The sequence below is a fragment of the Manis pentadactyla genome, chromosome 4 (genome assembly GCF_030020395.1).
Source record: "Manis pentadactyla isolate mManPen7 chromosome 4, mManPen7.hap1, whole genome shotgun sequence".
NCBI lineage: Eukaryota > Metazoa > Chordata > Mammalia > Pholidota > Manidae > Manis > Manis pentadactyla.
In genome coordinates, this window is record NC_080022.1 from 97233804 (window position 1) to 97257912 (window position 24109).

The window sequence follows — 24109 nt, forward strand, 5'->3', positions numbered from 1 at the left end:
GTTTAACATAATAGGCTATAACATCCTGAAACAGATTAAAAAGGAAAAAAGGTCATCCACCATACAATGAAACCAACTGATTAGTATTGAAATAATTTACGTATCTTTTGACTTTTAAATCTCAATTGACCAGCTAGTCAGGTTCCCTTATATTAAGGATTAGGAAACTGAGGAGAGGTTAAGTGTATCATTTTAGGTCTGAAAACTTATTAATGGTTGGGTGAAAATGATGTGTTTCACTCTTTGAGCTTTCTTTAAAATTGCAACTATGGACATGAATTATCTCATACTGAAAGTAGATATTTTGAATAATAACTTTTCCCAACTTACTGTGTTTTCAGTCTACTTCATAATATGTATTCCTATGCAGGGTTTAGGTCACTGTAAATGCCTACATGGCCATTCTGTTTTTGTTGCACCTGAGAACTGGGAAGGTGGGACTTGGATATGAGAAAAACAGTTGAGAAATTTGTGAATTTTATTTGTTAAGCAATTTGTTATCGGCTATACAAGGCATTTCGAGAGACTTGGGATTCAGCAGTGAACAAATTTCAGCCCTATCCCTCAGGAGTTTATGGTCTTAACTAGAAAACGGATAAATACACAATAGTCACAGTAAGTATTGTGTGTTATGATAAAGGAACAACAGGTTCCTATGGAAACTATATTATGTAGATGTGAAAAGACAACCAGTTTAGAATAGAAGCATTCTGGGTAGGCTTCTCTGAGTAAATGCTATTTAACTTTTAGACTTGAAGGTTAGGACCTAGTAGGAGCAAAGTAGTCTCCTACTTTGGTGTATAACTTTGCCTTCAAGTTGTCATAGAAATGGTACAAGAATTCAAGACACCTAGCTTTTAAAAAATATAAAACAAAAGTTGAACGTTCTTCAGTAATTCAGTTTGCTAAGCCAGGGAATCATAGTGGGAAGAGCATTCCAGACAAGAGTACTGAAGCCACAGGAACAGGGTGGATGGGTAAAACTGAAAAATTTTCACCAAAGCTATAGCATAAAGAGGAAGAGAGGGAGAAATGGAAGTTGAGAGAGGTAAATAATAGAAGGCCTTAGAAGTCACTTAAGGAGTGAGGGAAGGGACTAGGTAAAAAAGTTTAGGGAGGCACTCTTGTCTGGAAGCTAACTGAAAGCAGTTTTAAGAGTTTTAAGTGGGCTAGGGATAGCATGATCAGATTTTGCATTTTAGAAACATCACTCTGGATACAACGTGGAGAACAGGGAGGCTATTGGTTAATGGTATCTCCCAGGTGTCTAACTTAGCAAATACGAGTTTATAAAAGTAATATTTGTCTCCATGTAACCAGTGGGGACATTAAGAGGTTGTGTGACTAGCCCAGGGCTGCTCAGGTTATAAGACTTAGAAACAAAACTTCAAATCCATTCCTGTCTTCTCTGTGCTTTTGTTTGTGTTATCAATAGTGATCTTTTTATTTTTTCCCTTCTAAACAATTTATTATGGAACATTTCAAACACCACCGAGAGCCATTACTGTTTCATCTGTATGTTCCCCCACTTAACCCACCCACCCATCACCACTAGATTATTAAGAAGCAAATCCTAGATATATTATTTCATCTGTAACCAGTTAAGTGAATCTCTAAAAGAGATGCCTCTTAAAAAATCATAACCATCATACCATTATCCCACTTTAAAAAAATTAACCAAATAACCAAGAAATATTCAAAATTTCCTGTATTGTTTCAAAATAATTGGTTTGTTTGATTTGGGATCCAAATAAAGTCACATGTTACATTTGGTTGGTATGTCTTTTAATCTACTGTTTCCCCAGTCCTCATTTTCCTTGTAATTTTATTGAAGGAACCAGGTTTTCTTCATTCTGTGTTTTGTTGAATGTGTCCTGCTGGTATAGTTTTAGCATGTCCTAGTTCAACTTGTCCCTGTATTCCCTGTAAATTGGTAGCTAGATTGAAGATTTTGCACAATGTCTATTAGTTCAGGTTTGACTTCTGAGAGTAGGGATGGTGTGGGGGAGAGGGCAAATATAATTCATAGGTGGTGATAATGTATGGAGGCATATGATGTTTGATTGTCCCTCATTCTGCTATATTAACAGCCTAGTTCTATTATTGCATTAGTGGTTTGCAAATGGCAGTATTTTAACTGTGCATTTAACATTCCTTCTTAATTGAGAACTAGAATATCTGTATTAAAGAGAAATACGTTTTTTTCAGTTTTGCTGAGATAAAATTAACATACATCACTGTTTAAGGTGTGCAACATAATGGTTTGACTGAAATATACTGTGAGATGCTTACTGCAGTAAGTTTAGTTAGCATCCATCATCTCATATAAATATAATAAAAGTAAAAATGAGAAAAATTTCCTTATGATGAGAACTCTTAGTATTTACTCTATAATCCTAAGTGTTAACTATAGTCATCATGTTGTACATTACACCCCTAGTACTTATTTATCTCATACCTGAAGTTTGTACCTTTGACCACTTTCCTTCAAATAGTTTGAATAGGAAGGGAAAATTTAAGTTTGTGTGTTTAATACAGTATCACATATGATTGAGACACTATCTTTTTGGAGGAGTACATTTAATATGTCCATCTATGTCCTCTTTAAAAGCCAGTATTTTGTTAAAATGTTTTTAGTGCCATGTTAATGTTTCAAATGGCTTTTAGTATTTGGAATGTTTAGAATTTCTGTTCTTAAGCTGCTGGGGTTTGGTCTTCTCTGTTCTTTCTTGAAGATTTTGTATATTCCTATAACTTTTGAAGAATTTCTGATAGAATCACTACCAAATCTGAACCTCTAGTTGTAACCAAATTACAGATTGTAAATTCCTTGAGAATGGGGATTGATTACTTTTAATCAATCATCTACTATTCCAGTTACCTTTTATGCATTTCAAACTTAATGTGTTGCTTAAAATTTATTATCTCTGCCTGTTTCTCAAATTTCCTTCTTTCTCCAAACCTAGTCTTTTCTTTTGACTACCAAAATCTCCAAGTTTAAAACTCTGAGTCATCTTAATATTTCTCTGTGGATCCCTGCCCTACCAAATGCAATTAAATGCCAAACCCTTATCCCATTTGTTATCTCTTGTGCCCATCCTTCCTCCACTGACTCATTCTTAACTACTGCTACCTAATTTAGGCTGCTGCTATGATTGGTGCTCTCACTGCATTCCTCTTCAATCTGTCCTATGATGTGTTGCCAATTCTGGTTATGTCATTTCCCTAATCAACCTTCTCATGGTTTTCTCTAGTACCTAGCAGATTTAGGATTTGGATAGATGTAAGTCTTCTACAGTATCTGGCTCCAGTTTGCCTTTTAAATTGTGTATGTTCTTTAATTTTCCCTGATGAACTGAAATTTTCCTCTATGCTTTTTTCCCTGTAAATTTTTTTTTCTCCTTTTTTTTTTGGTTGTAGGATCTATTTTGTAATGGATCTGTATGGCAGGAAGACTAGCACTGGTGACCCTGCATCATATAGAGAAGTAATTAAAACAGCAATAAGTATCTTAAGAAAATGGTGATTTTTCTTCTAGGGTCACAGTGTATACAGTGACACTGAGTTCACATCCGCCACGAGAGTGAGACACTGCAAGGGCTGAGCCACTGAGGAGTGACATTGACTATTTATGCAGAAGCAGCAGAACCCAGCTCTGTTGGTTGTCCCACTACCCTTTTGCTAATCACAACTCATATTGTTGAATCTGATTTGATTATAATGACTTAGCCTTTGCATAAATCAAAATATATGAGCATGTAAGCTGCTTATGATACATGATATTTGATTAAAAAATATTTCTTCCTTATGTTTTTGTTCTTCCTATCTAAATCCTCTGAATATTATTGAATGAATGGAAGCCTCAAGATTCTGCTCTGGTGTGTTGGACTGTTTTGGATAATAACAGGGCTTTTGTACATTGTCTGATTGAATTTTAAGAACCAAAACTAAGCTTTTACTTTAATAGCTTTTTCTTCTGTTCTTCTATTAGGGGTGTTTAACCTGGGATCTGCAGATTGATCCTCCATGGTGAGTGGAATCCAGGGAGTCTGTGAACTTAGTTGGAAAAAAAAATTAACATCTTTTCATTACTCTTTAAGTAAAATTTAGAATTTATTTCAACTATGAATGTAGGCAACAAACCATAAGAGCATTAGTAGTACCAGTGACTTTGTCACCAGTAGAAATCACATATTTTCATGTCATAATACTGTGGTTGCAGCCTTCTTAAAATTGTTTAAATGTATCACTACTTTAAAATTACTGTGGTTACTAGACCCATTAATCTTACCTAATTTGTAATTTTAAAGGCACATTATTATACCCAGTTAAAAATATTTTGACAAGTACATCTTTGTATTTTATTTTATGCACTTAAAAACATTATTCTGACAAGGACTCCATAGGTTTTACCAAACTGTCAAAGGAATCTGTTGCACCAGTCTCCTGGCTCTTAACTCCTGTACTTCTGTCAGATGAGAGTGGTTAGCCAGAACCTGATACAACACAACTCACAAATCATGATGTCACAGATTCTGTACATTCTTTGACCATTGACTTTTGTGTATTAAATCATCATAAATTCTGATCACACAGATGTGAAGGAACAAAATGCTTGTGTGTATACTAAAGGTGAATAAATGATTTTCACAAATTCAGGAAGGATAATTTTCCTCTGTGTTCAGAAAGTGTATGTTTTTTTAATAACTTAAAATTACTGTTCCCAGAGGCATTCTATTTTAAGTGCCGTTAGTTAAATGGAACTTTAGGTGTCTTCATTGACTTGGATTTTCTTGCTCTCTTTGCAAGCATCAGCAAATGTGCTTGAAATTGCTTCAAATCTTATCTTTGACAGCTCACTGTATAAGATGAAGGCTTTTATTTTGCTCAACTCGGGGAACACCTACAGAGATCAGTGAACCTCAGGTTTGAAATACCTGCTTAGTAGGTTAGAAATATATATCCTTATGGCATTCTATTGTTACTGTATAATATGTTTGTGTTTCCTCTATCACCTTGAAAACTTCTTGATGGAGTGTATAGAATGAAGAGGAGTGGTTTAATTACTGTAGTTTCCAGGAAAATAAAACACTTATTTGGGAATTGTATATTTCTAATAAAGAAACTGTTATTATCTTAATAACAGTATAAGATTTCTTTTGTCTGCAATTAAAAAGTCTATTTAACTGTAGTGTGTCTTAAGGTAACACTGACTTCTTTTTGGTGTATCTTTAGTAGCTGTGAACATCTAAAAAAGCTGTTGCAAATATTTGAGGATGGTGGCTATTGCTTTAATGCCAAGCAGTTTTCAATTTTAATGCTTTTTTGTGGCTTGTCAATAATAAAACAAGAAAACAAAACAACTTAGTTCTTTATTTCAGCTGATGAGGGTCAAAGGTAGCACAAAAATTAAGTTCAGATTTATTCAAGGGAAGTTTATTAAACAATTACATGTGTAAGAAATTAATAGAAATGGATGAAGAAATATGTATTTTAAAATACGATTTGAGAACTTTTAGAATGAGACTAATGATTTAAAATGAAATGTTACTGTATCACTATGTTGTCTCCAGTCCTCAAAACTTAAGATATTTTTTATGGGAAACTAAGTGCAGTGTTAATTATTTCTGTGAGTGAATAGTTCAACTCAGTTTTTTGCAAGAAATGGGAAAGCTTTCTTTGTTGCTTATCTTTTAATGAATTTTAATCCACTTATTCTCCCCATTTAGTCTTCAGAATACTGGAGGTGAAGTAGATTCCAGCAAAAATGCCAGCTTTTATGCTCAGATACTCATTTATATTCAAAGTAATAAAGTGACACAAGCCTGACAACACATCTATTTATAATTTTAATCCAGCCAGAAATTTCTTCATATTCTGGAACAAGGTAGGTCATTAGTAAATTGAAATGGCCACTTAGATGTTGATTTCTTGAATATGTTTTTGGGTCATTGAAGAAAACAAAACACATACAGGTATTCCAGAATATAACCTGGAATTTTGCCAAGCAGAATCTGCTGTTGAAAGATATAGCCTCCAACTTCCCTTTTTTTACTACTGCTTACATTCTTATATTTTATAAAATGTGAAATGGGTCTATATTTAGAAACTCTTGCTCAAGCAAGAAATAAATTAACATGAGAAAGGAACAGCACAGAGAAGACAAGTAGTGATTTTACAGCATCTTATTACGCTGATGGACAGTGACTGTGAAGGGGTATGTGGGGGGGGGACTTGGTGAAGGGGGGAGCCTAGTAAACATAATGTCCTTCATGTAATTGTAGATTAATTATACCAAATAAATACATAAATAAAAAAGGCGCCCCTGGGACAAAGAAAAGCCAGAGAAAGGAACAGGACTTGGTCTCAACATGGACAAATGGCCAGTTTTTCAGTCTGTGAGAAGCAGGTAAAAATGAAGCTTAAAGAAGGCAAAATCTGCTGGTGTAGTAATAACCCAGAAAGTGAGACCAATAAGTTGTGTGTGCCAAAAGTTGTATTCAGTAATTTTTTTCTTTATTTAAAAAAAAAAAGTTTTCTGTCTCTTTGACTGTAGAGGGCACTAGGCCCAGAAAGCATGACATTGTTGGAGGGGTTTTTTTGTTTGAGAGGGCATCTCATATTTATTGATCAAATGGTTGTTAACAACAATAAAATTCTGTATAGGGGACTCAATGCACAATCATTAATCAACCCCAAGCCTAATTCTCAACAGTCTCCAATCTTCTGAAGCATAACGAACAAGTTCTTACATGGTGAACAAGTTCTTATATAGTGAATAAGTTCTTACATGGTGAACAGTGCAAGGGCAGTCATATCACAGAAACTTTCGGTTTTGATCACACATTGTGAACTATAAACAATCAAGTCAGATATGATTATTCATTGGATTTTTATACTTGACTTATATGTGAATCCCACATTTCTCCCTTATTTTTTTTTATTTTTTTAATAAAATGCTGAAGTGGTAGGTAGATGCAAGATAAAGGTAGAAAACATAATTTAGTGCTATAAGAGGGCAACTGTAGATGATCAGGTCTATGCCTATAGACTAAGTATTAATCCAAGCTAGACAAGGGCAACAAAACATCCACAGATGTAGAAGATTTCTCTCAAAACAGAGGGGGTGAGGTTCTAAGCCTCACCTCTGTTGATCCCCAATTTCTCACCTGATGGACCCCCTGCGTGTTGGAGGGGTTTTTATGGTTTCATATTTTCCCAACTCAAAAACTGGGAAAATCAGATTCCTTGAAGTTCATCTAATGCTAACATTTGGTCATAGGGGAGGTTTTAATTTTTTTTAAGTGGAAAGAATAATTTCTACTGTCCTTCATAATTTATGATCTCAAAGCATACACCCAAATTAACTAGGGAAACAGTTACTTAGTTTTAGTTTTTAGAATTCAGAATTAATTTAGTTTTAGTTTCAGAATGTTATCCAAGAAGCACTGAGTAAGATATAGTGGAGGAAATTAACTTCATGTGGCAAGGTGTATTCAGAAAAACAATAAGGAGGTATTGGTAGCTGGAGTAAAATTTTAGTGCTCAATAAAATTAGAATGGTGGAAATTGTTAGTTAATGAAAACTAATTTCACTTTTGCAAATTACTAAATGCTGTATCACATCAATATGTGAATGTGTAACAAAACTATCTTGTTGTCTTTTTATGTTTCTGACTTGGTCTTTAAGACTAAGGTATCCTAAAGCACTGGTGCCACTTGATGGTCGGCATGTCCTTTTCTCCCTGGGGAATCATGTAGTTGACTGTCTCTTCCCTTCTTGCTCATTCACAACTTAGATTGCCTGAAGCATGATTCCATAATGGACTATGAACACAAACTTTAAAGTCCCTTAACCTACCCTCCTCTACTTGTAACTCACTTGTAAGCCTTATCAAAGTCTCTCTTATTTTTCCCTTTCCTCCTTTCCTCTCTGGTTTATGAGACAAAAGAACCTCTATCTTTGCTAATAGGTGTGAGAAGTACTAATCATACAACAGTATCAAGACAAGGAAACTTGTAAGTATGTATTTTAATTATGGCTGATGTAATAAAGAAGCAGTTCTACTAACTTCTCTTTAACTTTGAAATATCCAAAGAAGTTATTTCCTAGTCTTTGGATATCCTCATCCCTAAAGAGGGCTACTGTAAATTGATCTCATGGTTTTTGTTTTAGTTAATTATGCTTTTGTTTTCTAAAATATATTACAGACATACAGTACTTTAGCTTTTCTATGATGTGACTCTGAGAAGGAGTCTAGGTGCCTAACTACATTGAGGTGGGAAAGTACTGTGGAAGTTAGGAATTTGCAGTGAAAAATAAAAATGAATTTTGTACTTTTTTTGACTAGATGGCCAACTTTTATCCAAGAATCTTAATGCTCAGCCCTAAATAACCCACAGACCTGTTACATTGGAGAGCCAGCTGCTTTTTATTCATCTGATACTAAATACCCCATGAACTTTTAATGTAGAAAAAATGTAGGTGGTGGTTATTGTCTGTCTTGAAATAAACTTTACCACTGTTGGCAAATACTAACAATATTGGTGCTCTTAAGTTTTAAAGTATGGTACATCTGTAGAGTACAATACCACTATTCAAAAATAATAATGTAGAATTAGACACATATCAACAAGAGTTTCTGATATTGAATGAAAAGAGCAGGCTATAAAGCAGCATACAAATACAATCCCATGCTTGTATGCTCTTGTATGACTCTCCTGGAAGTACGTTTAAGATAATGTACATCAAAATGTGAATAACTTAAATGAGGGTAGTAGAATAACAGGTAAATTCTGTTTTCTCTTCACAGTTGTATCTTTTAATTTTTAAATAATGAGCACATAGAACTTGTCATCTTTTATTTTTTTAATTTAGAATCTTTAAATTCTTTTTTAATTAAAAACTTTTATTGAAATATAGTTGATATACAGTATTATATTGGTTTCAAGTATACAACATAGTGATTTGGCAGTTATCTACATTATTAGATGCTCACTCCAACTAGTATAGTTACTATCTGTCAACAAAGAAAGGTGTTAGAGAATTATTGACGATTCTCTATGCTGTGCTTTCATCCCCATATCTAGTTTATATGATGATTGAGATTTGTGCCTCTTTATCACTAATTTGTCGTCTTTCAAACCTTTGCTACTTTGTGTTTCTTTAATATGTCTTTGAAACAAATGAAACAACACAGGTGTATGGAAAGAGGATAGTGTCTCCCTAACCTCCAAACAATGTTGTTTTATACTTAACAAAATATATTTATGTAGTTTACTTAATTTGTTTACATGTTTGCTTGCTTTCTTCCCTAGAATCTAAGCTCCATGAGGGCAGGGACCATGTCTGTTTTGTTTACTGCTTTCGCTCCAGGAACTCAAATTTTGTGTGAATGGCAAAAAAGTTTGGTGTGTATTCTGATACAGTGTTTTAAATGATTATACAGTTCTATGATGTGTAATATTTAAACTCTTAATTATAAAAACAATCATGGAATTTAGGACATTCACAATTGATCCTCTCTGGGTCTCATGACCCTAAAAGTCTGCCTTCGTATGAAGGCATTATTAGTTAACAAAATATGCCTCTTTTTTTATTGCACTGATAAAAACTAACCCTTATTCTTTGGTATTGTAGAGTTAGTAAAGAAAGTTACACCGCAGTTTGTGCTTAGATAGTAGAAAGGAAGAGTGAAGTGTCCAAGTAATACAGTTAGGAAATTGTTTATAGACAAGTAGAGAATTAATCTGCTACTATAAAAGTACTACTTTTTACCTTGGATGGGGTATTTAATAGCTAATGGGCTTCATTTTTTTCTTTTTGAAGTAGTAACTCAGAGCTTTATGTTTTTCATGCCATGTCTGCTTAAGAGAAGTCTACTTTTAAAATTGGGAGCCAGAAACCTAGTAATGAAAGATGCTAAGTTGGATCTCATTGAACTTTGTTCTCATGTTCTGCTATTTATCAGCTAAAGTAAAAATAGTTTTTAGTTTCTTGAAACCTTTTTATAATAAACATTTTAACTATTTCACGATATTTCATGAGTCCTTAAAGTTGAACTACTAAAGGGAGAAATATTTTTATTGGAATTAGTTTATAGTTTGCAAATCAGACTTAAAACTTAAAAAGTAAGTCATTTTTCTTTCCCTTATTTTGAAAACTATTTTCAAATTAAAATGCATACTAATTAATGTATACCAATACTATCTATTCTGTAAGTCTATAAATAGATTACTTACTTTTGAAAGAAGTTGAACTGGTGTTGAGAGAAGAAAGAAATAAAATTAACCTTCAACAGGGACACTGGAACCCAAGTTGAGTTTATACATGTTTTCGGGACCATATTTCTTCCACCTAGCTCCTTGGATAAAATCATGCTTATTTGGATGAATAGATGCTCAATATTATCTTACAAGGATAATTAAAAATGTTTGTTACACATTCAGATTATTGAACCTGACATTGGCTGAGGCTAATAAAAGGATTAAATAAATAAGTACACCATATTAGTTTTCCCACTTGTAGATATGATCACCTTTATTAGTTCTCTATACTACTTCCAAAAAGTCAATCCTCATTTTTAAAACAGCTACAAGAAAATTAGGATTGACAGTTTTTAAATGGGGATCACTGTAACAATGTCATAAGACTCTTCCAGAGTATTAAAGTCAAGATAAGTTAATTGGAATTGTGAATCAATATAGGCACAGTCAAGCAGACATACAGATGAAGTTGATTTTTATTACTATTAAGTAAATATTGGGCATTCGGTATTTTCTTAGGAAATTTGGTTGAAGTTGAAAATAGCCAAAATTTCCCATGTGTATCATTCTTTGAATAGTTTGCCCAGCTTTGTTCATGGTATAACAAAAGTATTTCTAATTGCTGCTGTATAGAATATTGATATAAAAGGTGATACACTAATTGGCAGAAGGACTTGTAGGAACACTTAAATAGAATTCATTAAACAAGTCCAGAATATTTACAATGCATGTCATTTGGTGGTGGCACTAAATTCCATTCTCTGGAAATCTTCCTCAGTGCTGGGTCTTTAAGTCCCACTGGCTGGGACTTCATGGCAAATTTGCGTTTCTGCCTTTTCAAAAAATTTCAGACTTGAAGCTTTGCTCAGCTGAGCAAAAGGTAGCTGACTAACATTTGCTGAAGATCCTTCAGAGAAAACTATCATTCACAAGGTCATACTTGAACAATATGTACATAAGATTCCAGTGGACAGAGAGGTGGCAAAAGGCTGGAAATTAAAGGTGTTCATTTTTTATGTTGGAGAAACCTCTCTCCCTCACCCTCTGACACCCCCTTCTGTCTTATTAAGAAAGAAAATTCTGAGTTATTTTGCCATATAATAACAAGAATGATTGCATGTTTTTCTCTTTGACTAAAAATTTGATATCCTTGATCAAAATTATTTTAATAAGAGAGTATATAAATGTTTACAATTTTTATCAAGACATTCAATACACATATAGTTTAAATAGACTTATGACTTAAAACAACCATTCTCAAAGTGTTCATGGATCCCTAAAGGACCTCATGACTCAAGGGTAGAGTCCTTAGATTTCACATTATAATTAGTCATTAAGAAACTATCACTTACTAAGCTTTGGTGTAGTACCACGAAAGAATATCCGCAGTTACCTGAAAAGGCTATTAAAATATTTGCTTTATCCAGCGCATTTGCATAAGTTTGCTTTAGATCAAGAACTTTGAGATCTGTTGTCTGAAATACACTTTATATTTATTGGATGGTAGGGTGGTCTGACCATGTCAGTAATCAAAAATCTGAAGATTATTAGTAGCTAAAATATTGATATTTTTAGAGTTATAAATAAGAGTTAAATAAAAGCAATACCTAGAATCAATTTTCATATATTCTGAAAGATAGACCCCAAATCCTTCTTTAAGCATTCTAATTAGCAAATTGTTCATTTATCTTCAAGGAGATCATATTTAACTCTAATGTGGGTTGGATTTGCCTTGAATGATAAAGATCAGGAATGATAAAGATACTGAAAGTTTGCAGAGCCAGATTTACATTTTCTTTATATGTGCATTGATTAAAATCATGCTTTTCACAACTGCTGAGTGTGCAGCTACCCAGCTGCCGTAGTTCTATTCGTCCTCTCATCAGAGATTTCCATTTGTTTTTTTTTTATTGTTTTGTTTTCTTCATTCTATTCAGTTTCAAACAGAAAAGGAAGCAAAAGAAGATGAGGTTTCTTAGATCTTGAATCTTGGGATTTACCTTGGGACAGGTGGTTCTGTAAACTCAAACTCTAGACTAGGGCCACTTATAAGGAGCAGTAAATTAGCTACTTAGCAGCAGTAGCTTCAGTAAATCAGCCTTCTTGATTGAATGTTTCCATGTGAATTTGAAGCCTAATACTGGTCTCCACTTAATAACAAATTCTTTTAAGATTATTGATTTTAGATATTTTCTGCCTCTTGTAAATTCACAAACTGGCCATTGTCATTTTAGGAAATGACAGTGGCTTTGTTTTCAGTGTTGATGGAGAAAGTGTAGAGAACATAGTGATATTTCCAAGGGCTTTTGTAATTCTTCTCTCCTGGAGTGGAGGCAGAGTGTGTTTGTGTTGTGGGGGTATGGGGCACAACTTTGGTTTTCCAGCCTAGTTTGCTTGCACATTCCTGAGAGTTCTGAGAAAAGGGGAGAGATCAGAAAACCTAGGAAGTAGTTCTTGTCACCACCATCATTGCCAAGAAAAGTTAAGAGTTATTAATTCCCACTGTCCTTTACAAGGCAAATTGTTGAACTTTCTCATCATTATATCACTTTTTTAAAGAACTGCCATTTGTCAAATGCTGGTAGAATTATGTACAATCCAAGTCTGTGTTTTTTGAAGTGTTCTTTTTTTGAAAATTTGGATACTGATACTTATTTCCTTCTGAATCTTTTTAAAGCTTGAAGTTTTAAATTTAATCTTGACACTATGGAATAAGGTCTTATTAACTTGATGAGACAAGTCTTAGTGACTAAAAATCATAACTGCTTTAAATAAGTGAGACAAATCATAGCTGGCAGCTAAGCTCAAAGTTTAATCACGCCCAGCACGTATTAGTTGTTCGAGTCAGAGCTTGATGTGTTAAATAGCTTTACCGTCTGTGTGTAAACATTCTGAGGTGAATTAATCTTTTTAGTAGTTCTTTGATTTAGAAATTTTAAGTGCTTTTCTCTTTTTTCATACTTAGATGAAGGAAAAAACTCATAAAATTAATGCCTGGAGCAGTTCTATATAACATATTTTAGAATTGAGACTTTTTTTAGTAGAACTGGGCTGTTAAATAGCTCTTCATTATATTCATTCCAGTAGAAATTTTAGGAAGCTTCGGCTTGTAAATATTTTTATCCCATCTGAATTATAGGTAAGTGAAATGCCCTAGGACAAAGATCTTTAATCTTTAAACTGGGTTATAGTTTTAGGGGAGTTACTCTTCAGATTCTCAGATTAAGTTGTACCCTTAACTAAAAATCTCTCCTGAGAGTGGATGCCTAAGGTCTTCTACTTCTCCTCTTTTGGTTTGCTTTATCTAACAGTCGTTACCCCCACTGCAAAAGAAAGGTATAGCTGTCATTTATCCTAGTTCTTATTGTGGTTCATTACCCCAGGCTAGAAAGTTCTCTGGGACCTCCACAGAAGAGAAAATTTCAGAATGCATAGTCCCAGAGAGAATCCCATTACAGAAATCTGAAGAGGGGTTAGGTCAGAAATATTGGAGGAGGCAGGACCTTATTGCATCAGGACAACAAATTCTGTCCTCTATTTTCTAAGCTAGAATTGATTTAGAAACCAATAGATATCACAGGGGTTTGTATCAACACATTTCAATTAAAAGGAGGTATGACTCTGACAAATCTGTTTTGCTTGATTGGTTTAGTAAATGGACTGGCCAATTAGATTATATGGTGAGTATTCTCTGTAAATTGGGCTAAATCTTTAGTGCCCAAGTTTTGATTTACTTAAGTCATGTACAACACAACATATAGTATGCCAGAAATTACATTCTTTGTAACTATTAAGCTTAATAACAAATTTTAGATGTCAAATTAATATATAAGAGGGTACATTTTCTGTCTATGCAAAAACCTACACATGGAAGTTTATAGCAGCTTCATTCATAATTGCCAAAACTTGGAACAACGAAGATGTCCTTCACTAGGTGAATGGATAAATAAGCTGTGGTACATCCAGGCAATGAAATGTTATGTAGCATTAAAAATAAATGTTATCAAGCCGTAAAAAGACATGGAGGAAACTTAATGCATATTAAGCCAATCTGAAAAGGCTATATACTGTATGATTCCAACTATATGACATTCTGGAAAAAGGCAAATCTATGGAGACATGAAAAAGATCATTGGTTGCCAGGGGTTAAAAAGGAGAGAGGGATAAATAGCGAGAGCACAAAGGATTATTTTTAGGGCTGTGAACCTACTCATTATGATACTATAATGGTGGATACATGTCATTATATATTTGTCCAGACCCATAGAATGTACAACGCCAGAATGAACCCTAAGGTTAACTGTGGACTCTGGGTAATGATGTGTCATATAATGATGTGCATACTAAGGGTAAAACTTAAAGACTACAGTTCCAAGGAAAAGAATATTATTTTGGGATCTGAAACTTTTCACATAGCCTACATGCTAGGGATTCTCAGGCCAAGTGCCTGAAATCAGGATAAGCCAGTAATTCCGGCTGTGCAAACAGTATTCTTTGACAAAGGAGAATTATGCTTCAGGAGATTAGGACCTATCTGCAACTCTGCTGAGATTGGCAATAACTGGAAAATGACTCCTCATACTGACTAAACTGTAAAGGAAATGAGAGTGTGTTCTCTGTTCCCCTGAGGACTTTATCTTTTCAGCAACCATGTGTGCCCCATCAATGAACAAGAATAGATTAAGAATTAAGTTTCTATATGGAACAGTCTGACCCATCTTGATGAGATAATCAAGGGAACTACGGACAGGAACAAATTTATAGCTGCTCTGATGGCCTCCAGTCCACATTTGATCCCATCAGTCTTGGCTAGAACGTCCTCTTGGGAAGTTCCATTTCCAGAGGATATGGGGAGATGCTCTTGCCTAGCATTCTTTACCCATTTCTCCCAGATACTTCTAAAGGAGCACTACTTAGTATGGCCCATGGATCAGTGCTGGTCGTCTGAGTATTACTAGTCTTGATCAGATAAGTACAAACACTGACAGCATTTAGAAACTAGCAATTTATTTTTCATTTTATATATATCCAGTATAACTCTTGTCATAGTATCAATATATACTCTTGATAAAGGTGTGTGTGTGTGTGTGTGTGTGTGGTAAACAATGCACTATTTTGCATGATTTAAAACTATATAAATTGTATACTGCATGTACCTGGTAGATTTTGGAAGTGGTGTTCAACATCCATTACATCCTCTTTTCTAATGTATTTTGCTGTATTGTGGAGGCTTTAAAGCTAAAAAAAAACACTTTCCCAGGGTCCTGGCACTGTTATTTATGGATTTGATTTAAATTCTGCCAGTCAGATGCATTCATGTGGCATTTGTAAGGCAGAGTTACAACCAAAGTGACTGGCTTTGAGATTTTGAGAAGCAGGACCTGTGGGATCCATTTTGATGGTGCTGTCATAGGTGCATATTGTTTTGGAGCTAATAGCCTCTAATTATGTTGATTACCTGATTTTTCAGCTTCTTTCATGCTGGCTTCCTATTGGTGGCAGGAGTGCTATACTTATGGAGTCTGGCTTTCTGGTTATAGGAGCAGCAACTCTCCTGATGGTCTAAATGGTGCTTTGGAAAGCCTCAAGTGTCCAAGTAAACTAAAGTTGGAGTCTAGGACCCACTAAGAGTGAGAGCTCTGGTAAAATCCTGCTCTTTTGGGTTGGAATCCTAAAGGGGTTGCAACGTAGAATGGATTGGATGGTGAATTGGAGGTAAACCAGTCTTCAGATGAATTGCAGCCTAATTTGAAGTTATCTGGTTGGATAAAACATCTCAATCATGGAAATAATTCTTAAAAGAGATTTTGGATATATATAGTCTTATGTAAATGAAAATCTTCTCTGAGAAAGATAATATTCTAGGACTCAAATTCTTAGTACAGAGAGACAAAAGTATGGAAAACACAGAAGAGAGAAGAGAGTATATACCATGGGAAGGTCCAGCCCCCATCCAGTTGTACTCTCAGGAGTCTAAGGAGGGAATGGGAAGGAACCATAATTTGAAGACATAGTGGCTAAGAGTTTTTCAAAACTGAAGAGAATTCTGTTTTGTCAATGTGATTATCTCTTAGTTGTGTAATCTGTATTTTTTCAATAGTTTTTTAAAGATTTTTCTCTTACTGGGTTTCCTTAAAATTTGGGTTCGTATCAACTCTGGAATATTTTTGGCCAATTAACCTTGAAAAAAGACCTCTTTCCCACTCTCTATTCTCTTCAAAAGTCCTATTAGATGTATGCCAGATCCTCCCATTCTAAATTCCATGTTTCTAAACCATTCTGTCATAGCTTTAGAAAAAAGTTTTCCCCTGAGTTCTCTTTTCTTCAAACCTGTTCTCTGTGTTCACTGTCTCTCTTTCCAGCTATGTTCAGTCTGTTGGCTAGCCTGTTACTAATTTCATTGAGTATAATTTTCATTTCTAAAAGTTCTGTTTCAAATCAACTAGTCTTTTTATAGTATTTTGTGTTTTATTTTTTAGAGTTTTTAATGCATTATTTCATGCTTTTAATCATTTTAAATATCCATATCCAGTGTCTATAGTTTTTGAATGTCTAATTGGATTAACTTTACTACACCCAATTGATTCTTCATGGGTTTTGAAATTTATATTGTTAGCTCTGTTGGGCAGGGCATTGTCTCTGGGAAACCTTTGCCAGCAAAATCAAATATAACATATCTGTAAAAGGACAACAGAGGTTTCCCACAGACATTGCCCTGCCAAGCATAAGCTCACCAGGCCTGTAACTGAATTCTCTCTTCTATTCTTTCTCCTCTTTCTTTTCCACTTCTTTCTTTTAACTACTCAGATAGCCAAGACAGAGAAATTTGTCATTTCCTTTTGCTCATCTGTATTGTCTCCCTGTGCCACTTAACAGATTTCATCCTCCTCTTCACTGTCCCTGATCTTTTTGGTTTTGGTCAGCTTTACTGAGGTATGATTTACATTCAAAAAGATTTGCCAGTGTTTAATATGAGTAATGAGATCCCTCAGTAACGCCTTTCCAGTTCCAGGATCTTATTACAGTGTTCATGTGTGGTGTGGTGTGGTGCTGTCTGGTGGTGTGGTGTGGTGTTGTGTTGTGTGACTTCCCAGGCATGTCTTGAACACTAACTAGCAGGGTGTACGAGAATTCAACTTAATTCTGACACTGTCTGCCTGAAGACAGTACCAAATTCCCCAGGTTAAGGACTCTGTCCTACAAGACTGTCATCTTCCCCCCACCTACCCCTAGACACCTGTCACAAGCCCCAGGCTGTTACCTGTCATTCTGACCAACTGGCTACAGACTAGAGGTTCCTACAACCTCCCTTAGGTTCATTTAATTTGCTGGAGTAGGTCATGGAACTCAGGAAAACACTGACACCAGTTTTAATAAGGGATACCATAAAGGATAAAGTTAACCATCAGATGGAGAGGTATATAGGGCAAGGTCCCAAATAAAGGAGCTTCTTTCCTTGTGGAGCTTGGGGCTGGTTGAGTAGCACATGGAAGCATTCTTGTTTTCCAAACGTGGAAGCTCTCCAAAAGAGAAGCAGGATGCAGAAAGAGAGGTATGCTCTCATGGGTTTTTGGGGCCTTCATTGCATAGTCATGATTGACTAAATCAGTTGTCATTAGATTCAACCTCTAGCCTTCCCCCTTGGGTGGGTCCAAAAGTCTCATTAACATGACAAGACACCCATTTCACCTTTAAGTCTCTGAAGTGTTTTCAGGAACTGGCAGATGCAGACCAAATATATACTTGGGAAATCTATATTTGGTTATCTGAATGACCAAATATGTATTTCTTATAACCCACTATATAGCAAGTAACTACTGCCACAATCATAATAATAGAGCATTTCCATGACCCAAAACAGTTCTCTCATGCCCTTTCCAATCATCCTCCTCTCCCCAACTACTGACTGTTGTCTATTACTAGAATTTTTACTTTTCTAGAACTTAATATAAATGTAATTGTTCAGAATACAGTCTCACATCTTGCTTTTTTTTCATTTACCATAATGCTTTTACAATTCACCCATGTTGCTGTATGCATCAGTAGTTTGTTCCTTTTCATTGCTGAGTAGTATTCCATTATATGGCCATCCCATAATTTATCCATTCACTTGTTGATAAACATTTAGGTTTTCAGTTTGTGGCTATTACATATAAAGCTACTAGAGGACTCTTAAGTCTTTGTGAAGGTGTATGTTTCCATTTTGCTTGGTGTAATGGCTGTGTCATATGTTAAATGTATGTTTAACTTTATAAGGAACTGCCAAAATGTTTTTCAGTATGGCTGTACCATTTTGCTTTACCACAAGTAATAGGAGAGTTCTGTTTGCTTCATATCCTCACCAACTCTTGGAACCATCAGTCTTAATTTTAGTCATGATAGTAGGTAGGTATTAGTATCTCATTGTGATTTCAATTTGCATTTCATAAATGACTGAAGAATTCTGAGCACTTTTTCATGTACTTCTTTGTCATCCGTGTCTCTCTGATAAAAGTATCTATTCAAATCTTTTGCCAGTTTTTTAATTGGTTTGTTTGTCTTCTTGATATTGAGCCATAAAAGTTCTGTGCATTTGGTTATGTGTTTTATATATTTTTTCTCCCTATCTGTAGCTTGAAATCCAAGTTATACGTTTTTTAATAAAAGTGCTATTATGTGCCTTCAAAAGTTTTTGCCTAATTTAAATATTGAGTCTTTCAAACCATGAACATGTCATCTGTTTTTTTTCATTTGCATGTTTTTTTTTTATTCAAGCATCATTGATATACAATTTATATTGGTTTCAAATATACAACACTGGTTCAACAGTTACCATATTATTAAATTCCTACCCCCACTAATGCAGTTACTATCTGTCAACATAGGAAGATTTACAGAATCATTGGGTATATTCTCCATGCTTACTGCTACCCCTATGGGGGTCATCTATGTAGTTTAATTTCCTTGTAATATTTGTAGTTTTCAGTGTATACGTCTTATTCATTTGTCAGATTTATTCCTAATCAGTTGTTTGATGCTATTATAAGTGCTGTTTTTAAACTTTACAATTCTAATTGTTTATTGCTGGTTTATAGAAAGTGTTGATTTCTGTTTATTGATCTTACATCCTGAGACCTAGGTAAATTCACTTTTAGTTCTAGTACCTTTTTTGTGTATTCTTAAGCATTGCCTATATAGACAGTTAAGTCATCCTGTGAATAAAGGCAACTTCATTTCTTCCTTTCTAGTCTTTATGCCTTTTCTTTTTCTTGACTGCATGCACTGCACTGGCTAGAACCTCTAGTACAAAGTTGAGCAGAAGTGATGAAACCTGTATCCTTGCTTTAAAGAAAGCTTCCCTTTTTGGTTATTTTCTTCCTACCCCTACAATGTCCATTGTCTTAAACTATATTTGAAGTGTTCAGGTAGGTTGGAAGGAACAATATTTAGGGGTTGACTGCTACTACACTATAAAGCTAGGATTTATGTTGTAGATCAAATAATGTTGTAGCCAAGAGTAAGTTTGTCATCTATTACCTGTATTTATTGCTGTAATATGGTCTCAGTAGAAATAATTTGAAATGGACATGCTAGCATACTATTGCAGGATGAGTTAGAATATAAGGTGGCAGTTGGCTTTAAATTAATTAAAGGAGAACTTCCTGAGAAAACAGGCAAGCCTACCATCAAACACTCACTCTTATTTTCTTGTTATTCATAATCTAATAGAAGTTTCATTTTCTAACAATGCTACTCATTAGTACTAGGTGACTTCAAGAAAAAGGCGTAATCTTTGTAGCTACCATCTTTTGACATAGTTCAATTTGTGAGTTTAACTTTTGACTAGCTTGTTTAGGAGTTTTTCTTGTCCTATAATGGGGAAAAAAATACCTTGAGTCAAAGCAATAAATAGATGAAAAGAAACTTCTGAGATACTATTCTAGCCCATTAAATGAAGTTCTTGTGAGTGAGTTCAGAATGATCTTCGAGTTTGTAAATTGCTACATATCTAGTGAGTCAGGTACCCACTTCCTAATATTTTGTCAGCATATAAATAAGAGAAAGTAAAAAAAGTAAGTATGAAAATGTATTTTAGGAAATGGGAAAACTTATAAAGCCTATATATTTAAACCTGTAATTTTTGTAGTTATGTGTTATTTGCAGACAGAAAAGTTAAACAAGGCATATAGTTATTACCAATAATTTGAGGAATTACATTAACTGCTAAAACAAGTAGGATTATTTCAAGTGCAAAGTCTACATGTATTGAAAAAGATACATTTCAATTATGGTTTCTTAATGGTGAAGGGCTATTTTCCTTTAAGCTACTACTAAAAACTGGGCAAAACCATGGCTCTCAGATTCTTTTTCTGATAATATCCTTAGCAAATAATGTATTGAACAAGTAGCAATGAAAAACAATTCAGTTACTTGAGAGCTAGGTGTAAAGGGTGAAAGTGCTTTGTTTTGGGGGGTTCAGCTGGGAGTGTCTCCTTACTAACAGACTATTTTAATTTTGTGTCCTTCAGATATTTGGATTTGAACTGCATTTTGGAATTTATCTACATTTAAAATGCCACCAGCAATTGGAGGTCCAGTTGGATACACTCCCCCAGATGGAGGCTGGGGGTGGGCGGTGGTAGTTGGAGCTTTCATTTCCATTGGCTTCTCTTATGCATTTCCCAAATCCATTACTGTGTTCTTCAAAGAAATTGAAGGTATATTCAATGCCACCACCAGTGAAGTTTCATGGATATCCTCCATCATGTTGGCTGTCATGTATGGTGGAGGTAAGTACCCACTAAGGCCTGCTGTTTTAATTTTCATTAAGCAGCCAAAGGTTCTCTTTTAGGTAATATATTTTTTTAGGTTTTATTCAGTGTTGTGTTTTGAAATGTTATTTCTTGAAACTTTGTATTTAGAGTCCTACTTTTCATTCCTATTAACAATGACAACTCTTGCTGTGTTTATTTCACGGTGGTATTCTGCAGCAGAAATGCCAAATTGTGAAGAGCCCTAATTTATTCCAACTCGGTATCATTGAGCTTAAAAAAACTCTCAGAAGAATGAAATGTGCACAAATGATTGTTCTTACTGCTCTCTGCTGGACTCTTGAAATGCAAACAAAGATTTTTTTTTTAATGATGTTGGGAGAATTAAAGTAAATCAGGCTAAGCTGAATAACACAGTTCATAGTCTCAAGTAAAATCTGTTAATGGTATTAGAATTAAAGAACTAAATCTCCCCCTTGTTTCTTGTTATGCTATTAGTACTAAAAACTTTTCAGCTGCACTTCAATCTCAAGTTTTATCATTATTTTATTTTCCCCTTCTGTTTTTTTTTTGGCATGCTGTGAAGAGTAAGTTGCTCAGTTAACATAATTTAAAATGCCATTTGTTTCACCTTGGAATATCAAATCCCCATTTAACTTGTAAAAGTCAAAACTACCATAATACTTAAAATCTCTATAGTTGCTTAGTAAAGATTCTGAAGCCACGTGTATTTATTTACTAGAATTGACAGTGTCTCCTGTTGCTTATTTATATAGCCAAGCTTTCTCTTCTGTTAATCTTACTTTATGGTGGCACTTTAGTACCTCAGATTATTTTCACCTGTACCTCTTTAATAGCCCATAGAAAGATTCTTTATTTCAATTGTAAAATCTTAGCCTTAGGCTTCTAACCTGGTGGCACAGTCAACCAATATTTATTAAGTCTTATGCACATATATAGCCCAGGGTGGAATGAGTAATAGAGAACTGTTGATCCTGATCCCTGACTTTGTGAAGTTTGTAATCCTATTGAGACAATAACATGATGAACTCATTTAATAAGGAGAAGCAGTTGAAGTCATTAAGCACATAATTCATTGCACAGAAAACACAGGTAACCTGGTTGCCTTAGAGAGAGATTTGGGTGATTGGGTACACAGGACTGGGGAAGACTTATTTTTTCTGTGTCTTTTTTTGTGCCTTTTAATTTTTGAGTGTATGCTTGTTTTGTCTATTAAGTACTTTTTGAAAGAACATAAATGCTAAATTGTAGTACTTAGTTTTTTTCATAAGTTTGGAAATTAAAAGGGACTTTGGACATTTCCTAGCTTCTGAGAGCAAATCGTTTTTGGAGGCTTTGAACTCCATCTGCCAGGATTTCTAATCAGGTTTTGACTATGATGGCTTGAAAAAATTGGTATAAGTATTATTCAGAGATACTCCACTCAACGTTATCATTGAGCTGACTGCAGACCAGGGAGAGGCTCCCATTTACAGTTCCGAGCTGCCAGAGAGCTTGAGCCGCTTGAATTTTGCATCAAAACTAAGTCATGTCAGTTGTGCTAATTGCACGTGACACTTTTTTGGGGGGAAACAGTTCCTCCTTTGTCTTCACTCAGAAATAACTAGCACATTTCTCTGAATTTGTGTAATAATAGGCCTATAAACTGTAACCCTATTTTTAATAACAGCTAATTGGGGCCATCCTTCCTGAAATAACTCTGAAAGACAAATTGCCTATTTATGAGCGTTGTGTCAGAATTTTTACTAAATGGGTTATTTTGTTTTGATTGGCTCCTAATAAGAATTATCATCACTTTGACAACTGTAATTCTTTAACTTATGCATTTGGGCCACACCCACCACACTAATAGGTTTTGAGCTGTGAGTGGTTTAGTGTTCTTTTTTTATTAGTGCTTCGGTTCAAAGGTACATACTGAGGCTTCTTACTATGTAAGTGTATTTTTTAGGGGGGACATCTTAGTTGCCTACTGGTTATTTGAGCTTTTCTTTATAAACATTAAAATGTAAATTTATATATTTTCAGTTCCACTGTCAAGTCATCTTAATATCCCTAGCTTAGAATTTATAATACTGCAAACTTAAAAAAGACTTCAAACTACTATGAAGTATTAACTTCAACTTCACCGAGTTAACAGTGGCAATATTTTAATCATTACAATTCTTCCTGTACAAAATCTGTTACATGACTAATTTATGTGGACATATTTCATGAATATTCTTTCAGTATTTAATTCTTTCATCTTATATAGGCTATAAATAAAATTATTTCCAAACCAGCAGTGGTCAGATATTTTTATGAAGTGACTTAGAAGGTCAATGGAAGCTTCTTTATACATATCCTTGGTTGAGCCTGAAGTCTCACCTGGCAGCCAGTCCTTGATCCAGCCCCTTAGAGAGACTCTGTTATATGTGTGTATATATATGCATACATACCATAGTTTGAATTTGGGTTCCCAGAATATATGTAAAAGGGAGAATATGGACTGCTTTTGAAACTTCTCACTGGCTTTGTGACTTTGCAAGTTCATCAGGTTGTTTCCTTGTGTCCTCTTTCCTTCTGACACATTGCAGTGACCCTTTCCTGTTGGCAGTCATCTGCCTTAACCAGGCAGACAAGTTGTGGTATCATTTAAACAAAGTTGGCATTTCCACAAGTCCATATCCATGAAGTGGAGACATAAGTATTCTTATAAATACACGAAATTCAAGTAATGTCATTCAGTTTGTAATCAGCAACTATTGTTAGTCTACTTAAGAGTTTTGTTACATCTTTGAAAACATTGCTTGCTTTGGATAAGACTTTCTTATAATTAAGACTTTAAAATTTGGAATGGGGAAATTACAGATTATACCTGTTTGAAGTAAGTAAGGAGAGGCCATTTGACATTATTATTAAAAAGCCATTACATGAAATACATAAAATCTTTCTTCCTGATCCTTATACTTCACTTATTTGGTTCCTTCTCATTTGGTGCTTGTCCAAAAATTAAAACAGAGCAAACTTGCTAAATATATGTTGATTGTATCCTAGATGTATCAGGAAGCCTGTGACCATCTACTACCCAAGTA

General features: G+C 34.6%; 1 protein-coding gene across 4 annotated transcripts in view; it reads left to right on the plus strand.

The window, feature by feature from the left end:
* Window positions 1–24109, plus strand: part of SLC16A1 (solute carrier family 16 member 1) — a 36017-nt gene that overhangs the window by 1700 nt on the left and 10208 nt on the right. The window contains exons 2-5 of one of the 4 annotated variants that reach the window (XM_036923420.2): window positions 3992–4029; window positions 4856–4948; window positions 5730–5887; window positions 20775–21035. In XM_036923420.2, coding sequence (XP_036779315.1) covers window positions 20819–21035 — 217 coding nt within the window. In that variant the 5' untranslated portion in view covers window positions 3992–4029; window positions 4856–4948; window positions 5730–5887; window positions 20775–20818. The remainder of the gene's footprint in view (window positions 1–3991; window positions 4030–4855; window positions 4949–5729; window positions 5888–20774; window positions 21036–24109) is intronic. The other 3 variants (XM_036923418.2, XM_036923421.2, XM_036923419.2) reach the window with 3 other exon arrangements.